Here is a 13,964-nt window from a genome sequence, read left to right on the forward strand (position 1 = left end):
TTGCCTCTTGCAAAGCCTAGCGAGGACCTTCGAGGCGGAGAGGACTTATCTGGACACTCAAAGCATCTGCAGATGCAGTCTTTACTTTATTGCTCCAAAAGTAATAAAGTGGAAGAAGGAGAGATGCAGTCTCATTCAAATGAGAGCTTATTGCTTCTGGGTGTAATATATTTACGTATTTTCTACGGAAAGTCAGACACCTCATTATTATCCTTATAAATTCTGCAAACTGTTGATTAAACACAACAAAATGATCCTGCCTTTTTAATGTAGCTAGGAAAAAACGCGAAGGAAAAAAAACAAAATCTCCCCCCAAGCAATTTCGGCCTGCTCATACGTTTCAAAAAGCTTTCTGATTAATCTCATGTGAGACCCCAGTGTTTATTACAATATTAACTCTTTTGAGGGCAACTTATTGCCCCTCAGAATAATTTGTAAAATTTATTAAATAAATAAAATCAAAGAAATACATTCCCAGGGAATATTTCTGCTTGTAATTCATTTCTTTCCACTATATGAATAGTAATATTCAATCGCCACATTGCACATCAGCATAATTAATCTTACTTTCCACTTCACTGCAGGTAATTTCTTGTTGACACCCAGGTAAGTAGTGCATTGTGATAAACCCATTGTGCCAGGGTTGTCCGCCTTGCACCACCCCCAACATACACGTACACACACACAACGCAGTCCCTCGCTATCTATCATGTCTCCGAATGCAAGAGTTCTGCATGCCTGCTCGTCTTCTGTTGTCATTAGCCCACACTTACGCGCTGCAAATGAATAAGGCGCAGGCGCGGGCAGAGGACAGACTTGTGAAATCATAAATTGCTTTCAAGGTAATCCCGAATCCATTGGCCTTCCATCTAACTAATACATACCCAGAACAATCTTATCACCCCTGTCTCATCTCCGAATGCATTTGGAATACATGACAGAACTAATATCTTTCACATACTTGCTGAGGCATTCAGCTAACAGAGGAGGGACCGAAAAATAACATCCCTGAATGTTTGAATAGAAGGTTGATGAAAGAGCAAATTGAACACGGGCACAATCAGATTCATTTGCACTATTAATTTGATTTGATTACCCTTTCACTCTATTGAGTCCCTTTCATTTGGGGACATACTAATAATTACCCTTCTTAATTATCCCACCCATTTAGTGTTTAATCCCATTAGTGAGAAAAAGGAAAGAGAAAACATACTGAATATAACTGTCCATTTCTGTGTTAATGTGATAAAGAGAAAAAAACAAGCCTAATAGGATAGAAATAACAGACGTTTAAATCCGAAGTGATTATCCAAAATCCTAAACAAACACGAGCAATGTACATAGAATAAATAGGCTTTGTTTGGCATAATGCATAAAAGCAAAAGAAAAACAACTATATGGAGCCTCACGCAAATTATGGGGCATTGAATTCACTTATGATATCTGAACGGGGGCATTAGAAGGTCTGTGGAAACAGAAAACTTGCGTGACAGCTGGAAACCTACTTGAAAGTATGTGCTTCTCAGGTATACTTGAAGGCAACATGATACAATATAATGAGGAATCAAGAGTTATGTAACTTGTACCTCTGCGATGTCTCTCGTACACCATCAGCGTTCCATCCCGCAGGCCAGCGAATAGGAAGTTTCCAGAATGTTTGAGACACAGAACTGGACAGCCCTCGGGGTTACAGAGAGTCACAAGGCATTGGGCGGCTGTGTCCATACTGCCGTAGACCAGAATGCTTTAGGAAATAAACATTGAAAGACATAAGCATAACCCTAAAATGAAGAAAGGAAAACTAAAGCCTCATTCCCACTTGCCTTGATATCGTGAAATGCTTTTTTTAAAGGAGAAATTCTATTCTCTGTAGCTAATCAGCCCTTTTCATTTGCATAAAGAATATCTCAGAATACCTATTGTTCTTCTCAACCTTCATAAATGATTTATCTTACTCAGAAAATCACAGTAATGTTAAGAGGAGAAAATTGTTTAATTTCTGCCAAAATTACTGCACCTTCTTCCCAAAAACTCCACATATCTACCCAAAAGTTTTTAACAAAGTGGTGAACTTTTCCTATTTTAATACTACAAAGACGCACATATACCACAAAAGACAGCATTGACGTGACTGCATATGTAAAATGTTAGGAAATTAATGAAGTCAGATGTCTTTTATTCTTTTTACATATTAAAATTGTTTTTCCATTAAATGAGTCACTAAACTTACGAAGATATTCGTCACCCATTTCTTATCCCTGTGCGCACTGCAGTGTCTGTAATGGCACCTTCATCTGATTAAAAGGCTTTTACCTTTCTCGTTACCCCTATTGCTAGACATATGCTCAAAACAAACAGCTATTAGGCTATTAGTCTTGGCTACTGCTTGGTTCCCATGGCCAAGTGAGCTGACAGGAAAATAAAGGAAACATTGATGAGGCACTTCATTTACATAGAACCAAAGCAGCATCAATAACTTTGATACTGAAGGCTTGGGTGAATCTAGTTTCCTCAGAGCTACCTTCAGTTGGCTTTGTAGTACCTAACAGGTACTCCGATATTTTAAAATGAGGAACACAATACATTATTAAATAGTCACAGTCTACACTGTAAAAAATCATGCTTAATTCAATGTGTTACTTGATGTCTACACTAATTGCTAGCAAGTTCAAAGTGACAACTGCTTTTCTCAGTGTATATATTAGACTTTTTTGCTTGTACATATTACCTGCCGTCATCAAGTCCCACACAGATAGTATTTCCAACTCCCGTGGTGTTGTGAGAACCGGCTTCGGTGTCCTCTGAAGGGGTGGGCTCAGGCACATACTCCAAACACCTCACTCGAGCTCCCATCTGGAGGGATTTTACAGGCCGAGGTGTGGGTCTGTTCAAGGAGAAGATGTCCACCTGGCCTTGAGTGGAATCACCTCCACCCGCTACCTGCAAAAACAGAGCAAGGACAGCGCTATTATAGGTAGTCATCCAACCAAAACCGCTCTCTCACATCCGTGACTGTACAGGTAGAGAAAGAAAATAATAGAGGAAGGGAAGGGCTTTTTTTTTTTCTGCCACCTTCAACCACTCCCTTGGCTTTGTGCTTTCACTTCCAGTGCCGAGAACCACGCAGAGGAAATTTCAAAAGGCAGAAAACTCTTTCACTTCCTGTGTATTTGAATGTTTCCCAGCCCTGTTATTTTATTCCTGTCAATTTCAATTCCACAATAGCGGCAAAGTTAAAATCATACATCTCGTAAAAATCTAACCCATAGTCTTTCGCTTGATAAAGTCTCTAAAATTCATACTCTATCACCCCTAATGCATTCCCAGCATCAGCTCGATAACTTCAAACATCTTTTTTGAAACTCCAGGGATCTTTTCATCGCTGAAGCAGAGGAAAAGGTGGGGTGGAGAGATGTCTTTTGAAAGCCGCTGAGCTGTTTGACAATGGAGGGTTTCCTTTGGGTTGATGATTGATCGCCTTCTTAAGACAGAGACTGAGATGACAAACTCAATCCTTGGTGAAATTACATGTAGTTGACAGAATAAGACTTCAGCACAGTGCTGCTCATAAATCCATCCTGTGGTGCCTTGCCTCAAGAATTGATCTAGATTCTGCACCCATTCATTTTCCTAGGGAGTTGCTTGAAAATGCAGACTCTTGTAACACATTTGGATTGCATTGCATCATAAATTAATAATTCCCCAGTTTGTGAAAAATAGTGTTTGTCTTCGCACCCTGCTCTTCTCTCACGGTTACGCGTTCATGCATAATGCAATGAAAGCAACCCGCTCGCTATTAGAAATTAAACGAACTGATCAGCATCCCATCATGCCCACCACACAAATTGGCTCATCTCTCCTTGTGCGGCACTAAACTGCTCCAATTACAAAATCCATACAAAAAAAGCCTCCGAGTGGTGGTTTAACTGAGGGAGATAAAGGGAAAGAGTATTACAGAGTCTGCTGGCCTCATTATAAGCAGTCCTTGTTTAGGCGCCATCATTTATGATTACCTCAGGACACTGAGTGACTCGGGCTGGCCAAGTGAAGTGTAATCTCAACCAAAGAACGTGAAAACAACAGCAAAATGGGAGGGATGCTGCCGGACAGCAGAAATTAATTCTCATTTAGAGTCATGTTATGTGAGCAAAATGGCAGGGCTAAATATAGTCTTTAGCCTTACAGTTCCCCTCTAATTTGCATGCAATCATTTGTCTGATTTGTATCGCAGCATACAATCTGGATGGCCAAGGTCTCGTGGGATGGGAAGAGCAAGGCAGAGCAAATAACGGCCTGTTGCGGCAGCGCAGTGGGAGATAGGAAGGGCTTATCTTCGGGAAAGAAGCTCGAGAAAAAAAAAAAAACTGAACCTCTCTGCGTTTTAGCTACTCAGCCACAAACCTCAAGCGGGCCCTTGTTCTTTCGCTTTCTCACACAGGCGCAAATCCATGTTCGCAAACTTGACGATGATCTGCCCGTCCTGTTTCGAATCAATTCCTTCACAGACTAGGTAGAATTACAGTTCCCTGACAAACTCATCAGTACTTGTTTGGAGGAGTGGATATCTGGAATCGTGCCCTGGACGCATCTCTTTTTTTGGCCGGAAAGCCGTGAAGACCAGCCTCAGAGCCAAAGCTCTGGACAACAGAGCATTAATTAGGCTGAAATTGACTAAGAGCCTAAAGGGAGCAAAGGTAGTCTGGGGACAAAGACTTCATCTGTCTATTTGTACACACTGGACATATTCAAACATTTGCCTTTGACATCCTTTACCAAATGTGGTAGATTTTTTTGGATGTATAGTTAGGGAAGAGAAAACTGTGAAAATTATTCTGTATGCACTATTCGGAATAGATTTTTTACATTTAAAATTCTTAATGTGTTGTTTAAATGGAACTTACGGAAGTAAAATTAGGTGAAAGATGAAAATTCATATAATTATAATAATGTAATCTTAATTATTTCATTCATAAATAACAAATGATCATACACAAAACATATGTATATCCATCCATACATCTATTCAGGCTAAAGGACAAAATACTTTAATAGAATAATTTTTAATTTTCCAAAAGTCTTTGTCGAATTTCTATAAATGTTAAGACAAAAAATGCAATTTAAAATTTTCTACAATTTAAATTCATGTCATTCCAATTCTAAATTCAATGAAACATCCCATGAAACATATTGCAAAATGAATAATATTCCAAAATAAATGTTGGAAATACTACTTCTGCTACTAGCAGCCCCAAAAGGCATATATAATTTACAAACTGTTTTTTGAAATACTGCTCTGTAAACAACATTTTACACCAAAAACATGCCATTGGCAAACAATAAAAAAGCAACTACTTATTTTTATCATCACTAACCAAATAAATAAATAAAATCCCATGAAGAACACACACACACACAATCAATAAATAAGCCTCAGCCTCGGAAGTGAAGAGGCAAAGGAAGAGTGAATTTGGTGGATGACTGGCTAGCTTACTGTCCTGGACTGATTAGAGACAATGTCATTATTTTGATCTGAGCCTTTGAGAAAAATCTCAGCAGCCTCTCTTAGAGTGATCTGATTACTGTCACTGCTCATTTGGAACGCTAGCAGTGAAAACTGCCTGTTGTGATATGATGATGTGCGATCGCCGACTTATAAGTTGGGAAGTAGCAAAAGACTGAATCATTTCCCCTCTTCTCACATCTCTCAGTCCAGCCGAATTCACTGAGAAAATGACACCTGCTATAAGCAGAAGATGTGTTGATTGCTTTAGGGGTTTCTTTAACCCTGCTACATAGGTTTGCACAGCTAGACTTTTGTAAAGTCAGGTCTACATCGCAGCTTATTATAGCCAACTTTAACAGTCTTCAGGTTCATCTGAAATAGCTGCAAACACAATAACAGACATATGTGGAGAAAAATGACTGTAAAACTATGGAAATATGAGTTGGATCAATGATAATTTTTCCTCAGTCCTTCAAAAACTAATAAATAATGATTTTTTTTCACAGCCACAACTCAACAAAGTAAAGTAGTGATGCTAGCTCGCTTTCTAAAAATGCATTAAAAAAGGATCTGAGTGTATTTTTCAGTTTTAACTTTGTTAAATCAAATAACTATTTCTTCCCCAAAACCATTACAATGCCTGTTTGACTGCATTTCATCACAGGATGCAGCAGACCAAGCCAACATACATTTCGATATCCGAAAAAGAGGCAGAAACACAAAACTCAGTTCCGAGCACAGACAATAAGTTTACGAGTGCGGCATAATAGCATTTTAACACATTTAATGAGAAACACTGGCAGCCCCATTGAGACTAAATGGATGCACTGCGATATTATTTAAAAAGTGACCCCTATGATTTAAGCTGCAGAGTGAGATTTAGATTTAGGATCAGATGTCGAGAAAATTATATTTTGGATATGCGATGCTGAGGATTTCTGGCACCAGAACGATGTCCTAATCCGGCCAGATATAATTTTCTAGTGAATGTCTCGTATCTTTTAAATCCACCCAAGTCCACCCTCAGTGCTCTTTAGAATACCCACAAAAACAATTAACTCAAAGACACAGGCAAGGGCGTCCTTTTGTGTCCAACCAAGGCTTGAATTGGATTTATCCCCCTGCTTTGGGGGATTATGTGATAAATTGCCCACTGCACCAGAGGAGGGAGGAGAACAAGACTACTGTGTGAAACTTTTAAAGGTGATTTCACAGGGCTTGTTATTAAAACCTGTTTTATTTTGAAAAAGAAAAGGTCTTTGCAGAATTGAGCTCACGTCCACAATTTACTTAACAGTAAATTAATGCTTGGCAGTTTTAAACAATGCTCAAAATTAAGACCTGTTTTGCATAAATGGAATTTAATAGTGAGGAGCAATAATTAAAGTATCTTCGATCGCTGATGTCACCGTTTCACTTTGTGTGTATAATAATAATATGTATATTTTATGTGCTTCTGTTTCTACTTACCCAAAGGTAGCCTTGAGGAAGTGAAGTACTTGCAGCTGAGAAACCAAGTAAAGCACATTGAACAGGATTGTGAAGAGCAGCCTCCAGCTATGAAAAATAAAATAAAAACCATGTTAATTTAATGCAATTATGAAATATAAAAAATAATCAGAGTCAGCATTTTTAAAACAACTGAAGTTGTTGCTATAGTTCAGACACTGTTCAAAAAACACCAAGATCATAGTTTTAGATTCTCAGGGACAGTTGATGGCAGTGCAAGTCGTAAAAAATAAATATACTAAAATACATTCATTTTGTGCTAATTGTACTACAAATACATTTAGATAATTATAATAATTAAAAAAATACCCGGCACTTGTACTTATAGACTAAACTGATGTACTTAAAGTCTGCTAAACTAACTCATTATGTACTCAATACACTTTAATTGCACAAAGGTAGCGCTGATATGTCAGTATGATGTGTCAATAAATATGCTAGTATACTTAGTACGAAATGTATTTTAAACGTAAAAAAAAAAAAATATATATATATCATTTTAAGAATGTTTAGCGGAAAAGAAAATAAGATTTTCCGATTACAATGAAGCAGTGTGGCTCACTTCAAGTGGTGGGTGGCATATTTACGGCGACCATAATGTTGGTGATATCACGCCATATTAACGGACCACAAACAGCCGCTGTTTGGGAATGTTTATATTTAATGTGAGAATTAAGGCTGAGAGAGATGGCAGAAAGCACATCTAATTTAATTAGGGTAAGAGAGGAGGAGTTTGGTATCTGTGAGAATTGAATATCTTTCATGTTGCCCCCAGTGGAAACTGGGCATCAACCGCTAGCTATTTCCAGCAGTCATTTCCCATTTTCCCCACATTTTCAAAGTGCAATCATAAACAGGTTCAAAATAATGCTGGCGAAATGACAATTTCAATCAGCCGAGAGCTCTGCCTCTCCCTTCTCCGAACCACTCCCTTCTTTTTTCATTACCACGCAGTTTCCTTTCCTCTCGCATATCTACCATTTACCCCATTTTTTTAATCATTCATCCATCTGTGGTGACAAAAAATGTCTAATTTGTAATTAAATGGCAGTCATGGCAGGAGCACATATGGCAGCCTGCGGGCAGCAAAGCTCGGCTGGTGGAGGGAAGGGACAGACTGTGGCTTTCTGAGTCACTTGAGAACACTGTTGCTCAGTGAGGAGCACAGGCAATCTTCACAGGTGGAGATTGCTTTGTCTTTGTCCATTCTCCAATGAATAGCAAGTGCATTTGCCTGAATATCTGCTTGAGCCACAGTCCCTCTGGGTCTAAGACACTTGCTACATGATTCCCCAGCAACACATTTATTCTGGGTTCTTGAATGGCACCTCACAAGACTTCCTGTTCGACTGCAGAGGTAATATACTACTTCTGAAAATGGACTTAATCTTGTCCATCCTGAATGCTTCTTTTTATGTATAGAATTTCAGACGTGCTTTGTGACCTGTGGCACCTCATAATAGTCTGTCAGAATGAAGGGTTACTTTAATACCTATGGGTCTATGCTAATACACTTATTATACAGTATGGGTAAAATCAAACGCATAAGATGCTAAGAGTATATTTAGCTTCTGGTTTTTACTTTAAAATACTGTAGAATTCAAAATTATATGGTATTGTCAACATCAACTTCGGTTTACTCAGCACATTCGATTGATGAAGAACAAATACATTTCAATACATTTGTATTACTTTGCACTTTGTTAAAACGAATATGGAATGTTAAAGAAAAAATATTTAGACAAAAATACATTAAAATGAAGCTACAAATAGATAGTAAAAGAAAAGAAAAACATAACTAACATGTACATGCTTATGCATATATATTTATATTATTATTATATTATTATTATAATTACTAATATATATATATATATATATATATATATATATATATATATATATATATATATATATATATATATATATATATATATATGAAAGTAAATGGTCACCAAAATTAAAACTTTTTAAAAAAGTTTTTTGAGTGAACAGTCCCTTTAAGAGTTCTGGGTAAGCCCTGTTATATTAATCATAAGTGTCCATCATTCATACCCAGTCCATGTTATCAGTGGTTTAACTCCAAAGGACTAAATAACCTGAAAGGACATTTAATTAGCATCATGATGCCTTATTCCACTAAGCCTCTCGCTCCGATGCAGGTGCAATGCAGGAGATCCCAAAGGGAGAAGGAGAACGATCGTAGAGAGATTTGATGGAAGACTTGTGTTTTGCTGCTCGTCTGGGGAAAGGGCACTAGGTGAGCTAATTAAAGAGAGATTTGTTGATGAAGAAAGAGGGCGGCCACACAGCTGCTGGCCCCAGTGACCCACTGCTCTACATGGTATCCACCCCACCCTTCTGGGTGACAGGCTGTATGCCAGCTCCAGGTGGTGAGCATCCTTTCCATAGGCCATGAACTCATCTGGAGGAAACCCATATTAGCTTCCCTTACAGAATCTATCCCGCCTGCAATATGTCCACATTTAATCACGTAATCAAATGCACAATGATAGTGTCACAACCATGAGAATATTTTAAAAGGCATTTTATATAAAACAAGGGAGATATTGAATGTTTTCAACCAAAAAGCAACACTGAAAACTTGTTCACTGGCCTTAAATGTGGAATAATCCCCAATCAACTCAATTATTATCATCAGGAGCCGTCGGTTTTCAATGCTTTGAGGTAATGTGACAGTAATCAAATCCCTACTCTACCTGTGCTTTGTTCAATGCATTTTAGATGTGATGAACGCCACACAAGAGAACATACAACCTCCCTCCCGGAGTTAATAAGTAATTATGCAAGTGTTGGTCCCTCTTTATGACTCATTAAGGGACCGCATCTCAAATAAAATGTCTTGTAGAGGTGGTTAATTAAGTATTTTTTTTCTTTTAAGCATGTTGTCTGAACACATAAAAACGTGTAGCTTTGAAATGGCTAAATACATTATGCATTACGATTATAATAATGATACCAATATTTAACAATAATAAAAACTCAAATTCACAATTAAAAATCATGAGGCTTTCATTTGATCAAAAATACAGTTATTACAATAATATTGTGAAATATTCCTAGAATTGAAAACCATTTTCTGTAAACACTTGCTCTGCCTAATATTCAACTGCATGCTTATGTTTATGCTAATCCATAAATATGGAAGAACATGACGCAGACAAAATTTGGTGCAGATTAGGAAAAAACAAACTAATACTAGTTCTAAAAAGTAGGTTTTGCAAATCTAATATGGTGGAAATAAATGAAATCTGAGAAAATTATTTTAATGAAATCCCTGAGTCAAAGTCTTTTTCAGTGTTTCTACCATTGACAGTTTAATCAGTATGTTTTAAGCAATAAAAATATATGACAAATTAACAATGGTTTTAATGACACAAAAACGGTATACAGTATCTATACACAGTATATCCGTAACTCCACCACACATTAAAATACTATAACCAGTGGCACCTCCAGTTTTTTTTTTTTTTTTTAATGGGGTGGCCGAAAGGGACCAGTAAAGTGGCCTAAAATATTAGGGTAGCACTATCACAATACATGTTGCATATCTAAATCCAGACTAAATGGCAGACAAAAATTTTCTGCCGTTACTTTTAATTATTTCTGGGAGCATATCAAGTTATATTCAAAACTTATTACACTTAAAAACTTATTGCTCGTGTAGTCGTCGATGACTGCGAAAGTAAATTTTCTTTTCATTGAATTCCACTTTCGTTTCTTGGAAATCCCTGCCTAAAGGGGTGCGATGGGGGAAGCACTGGGAATGTAGCAGGACCCAGAGACCGGGCTGTCATTGAACGTCAAACTTTGGCTGATGATTCTGTCACTAATGCTCGTAACTCAGATGTGACATCTTTGAACAAAAGGGAAACAATACGTGTTGACAGGTGTGTTGGTGTGTTCGACTTGAAGTGGTGCTGCAGGGACCGATAAGTGTTGACATTAAAGTCCCCTTGCAGGTGCCACCGACTACAACACTACCGTTAAATAAACTATGGTTAGCATTTAATCCACAAAGTTTACTTAAAACCGAGTGCAACAAACTGAATAAAAAGTCTAGTCTGAGTCACTACAGCAAAGCGGCACTCTGCTGCGATGAAAGAAATCTCCAATCCTCCTGACAACAGCATCACAGGCGGCTCCCACACGCTAACAAACACTAATAGAACTCTTCTGTTGGTTATTAACTGATAATTGCCAGGCTTCAAGGTCCTCTTTACCACTTCTTCACTCTTAGCCTCAAGGTAGAAGCATGGAGAGTCAATAACAAAGCGCCAATGCTAACCTGATCGCAGCTTGAGAAGCAAACTGCATTTGTATTTGTTTGACACCGGCTAAATCAGTGCTAGTCCAGGGTTCATGCTGTATCATAGCGTTTCCGCTAATCCTCATGGTTTGGAGGAGAGCTGCAGATACCGGGAACCCAGAGAAAAGCTGCATAATGCCAGGCTGACATGAGTACATTTAGCATTCTGCTACATCGCAGGATTAGGAAGAGGGAAATGGGAGTGGATTAGCCTATAGGAATTCAATACACGTGGGGAAAAGGACTGGTGACAGGGTTGTAGGACTGAAGCGCCAGAGAGGTTGTGGCAGTTTAGCCCTCAATGCGACTAAATTAGTATAAATCGCCCAAGTCCCTCCCTCTGAAACAATTGCACTGTTTCATAGGCAGTGACAATGCCCCTGTTTGCCAGTTGTTTTCCAATATGCCTTGGTGACTCTAACACAGATGGACGACAGGATCAAAGCTGAAATGAACTGCAAGAGTTACGATTTCATGAGCTGGATGAAATCCAATCATTTAAATTTCACGGACCAAGATAAGCAAAGATCAAAGTGTCAACCTGCTGTGCTATCTGTTATGCATTTTGCATAGAATATTTAGAGTAATGTGAGCAGAAGTATAAGTTTTCAGTCGGACCTCTCAAATGTTAGCCCTCCAGTTACTTGGTGTCGGGTTCATGAGCTGGATCATGGCCTGTGGTCAAACATATGGCTGAGCTATTGAATGACATACACAAATTGCAGAGAACAGTTCACTTCAGAAAGAAAATCCTGTTATTTTCTCTCTCATTTTGTTCAAACCTGTATTTTTCCCCCTCCATTGAAAATTCATATTTTAAATGTATAATTTTGCCACTATTTTTCATATAAAAGGAAGTAACTGAAGACTTGGACTATAAAGCATTAAGAAAAGCAATATAATTTGAATTTAAATTTTTTTTTTAAATTGCAAAATCGCAATATCTGCCCTAGCTTTCTTTGGCACAGGGATATAGGGATATACTGCAGCGATGTCAAATGACTCCGGTGAATCAAGTCTTTTCAATGAATCACTTAATCTAGTCTGGTTCCCAAATCTGGTTCCTATGTTCAAAACAGTGACTGACTCAATGATTTGTAGTGGTTAACAGCTCACTGTAGAGTATCATATAGCTTCAGTGGACTTCAGAAGGAAATATGACTTTATAGTGCTTACTGGTTGTTTTGGAGCTTGACAGCCCCAGTTTCCCTACATAATATTTCAGTCCGAATGTTTAATTTTAAAGCATTTATAAAATGTAAACTGGTTTGGAACAACATGAGAGTGAGTAAAATAACAACATTAAAATGGTCAGTATCAGTTATCAAAGTTATCAATTAGTGGGTGTACTACTCTGAAATTGTGTGTTTTTAACCAACACAGTCTGGTTCTGGTGACAACTAATGCAAAGTCACCATCAATACTAGGCAGGATAGCATTGCGAGTCATTTAGCATATCAGCGTACCACAGTACCATCTGACGTTGGCAGGACATCACTAAACAACATTCATATTCATGTGGGCATTGATATTTCCCTCCTTATGTCCTGCTCAGTCACTCTGCACTTGGTGATGCATCCAGCTAATGCGATGAGAATCCAACATGTCTCTTCATCCCCCCTGGCACAACTTCTCTGACACGGCACGAAAATCCCAGAGTCGTTGAGATGAAAGCGATGGACTGTCCTGCAAATAATGGGTTTGAAAATACGAGTAGAAGCCAAGAGTTGTCTGGAGAATATAAAGCCTCTGAATCTCTCTGTCTCCGTATCTATCTCTGCCTTTCTCTCTCTACCAAGCGGAACGCGTGCACGAGGAAAAAGTGGTGAGCCACCACAATCTCCGGCAGCCCTCGGGATCTAATTGGAGGATGCCATTGCAAGGGACCACAGAGGGGTGTGACGGGAGGGTATCTTTAATCCCCTTGATCAGATGACATGGAACACAGAACAAAAGGTCCTCAAATCCCTACTGCGCTGAGCGGCAGGCAGTCACCAAGCTGCCACGCTGGCTCAAGGAACGTATCCCAGGCTTTAAGCTCCACTTTTAAACACCCCTTTATCCTGCACAGCTGTGCCCCCGGAAAAACTGCTTAAAATTCTCGGAATGATCATAATAATTACAAGAAACAGCTACTAATCAGGTGCTGACAAGGGAGTGGTAACGTTAGATAACCAAATCTCCTGCTTCACTTTCAATTCCAGTACACTTTGCCTTATCAGCCTTGGGGGACAGGTAACGTGGAGACGAATCCACATTAATGGCGGTGGAATGCTAATGAACCACTTTTAAGCAGAAGACACAATGATCCAGGTCGCTTCGGGTTCCCCGCGGAGGCCAAGTTTACACTGCGGCGAGCATGCAGAGCGCTTTAATGTTGATGTGCGACCGCTGTTTAATTTGCAATGGCCCGTGTGGGGTGATCGGTTGAAGAAGACTGACAGCATAATTAGCTGAGAAAAGGCAATTCAGAGAAATGCGAATACCAGATTAACTCCAAGATTGAGGCTGTTTTGTTTCCTCTCATTAAACTATTGCTCTCAAAACGTTCCTATATTCCACTGAAAGTATATCACAGGAAGCGTTGACGTTTAAATTAGCACATTTTGTGCCCACTAAGCT

The 13,964-nt window shown here is 38.7% G+C and overlaps 1 protein-coding gene across 2 annotated transcripts in view; it reads right to left on the minus strand.

Moving 5' to 3' along the window:
* Window positions 1-13,964, minus strand: part of arhgef10la (Rho guanine nucleotide exchange factor (GEF) 10-like a) — a 98,574-nt gene that overhangs the window by 17,875 nt on the left and 66,735 nt on the right. For both annotated transcript variants that reach the window (XM_043252316.1, XM_043252317.1), the window contains 3 exons: window positions 6,974-7,060; window positions 2,729-2,940; window positions 1,587-1,744 (listed from right to left, as the gene is read on the minus strand). In XM_043252316.1, coding sequence (XP_043108251.1) covers window positions 1,587-1,744; window positions 2,729-2,940; window positions 6,974-7,060 — 457 coding nt within the window. The remainder of the gene's footprint in view (window positions 1-1,586; window positions 1,745-2,728; window positions 2,941-6,973; window positions 7,061-13,964) is intronic.

Source organism: Puntigrus tetrazona, chromosome 11, assembly GCF_018831695.1.
Source record: "Puntigrus tetrazona isolate hp1 chromosome 11, ASM1883169v1, whole genome shotgun sequence".
In the NCBI taxonomy this organism is placed as follows: domain Eukaryota; kingdom Metazoa; phylum Chordata; class Actinopteri; order Cypriniformes; family Cyprinidae; genus Puntigrus; species Puntigrus tetrazona.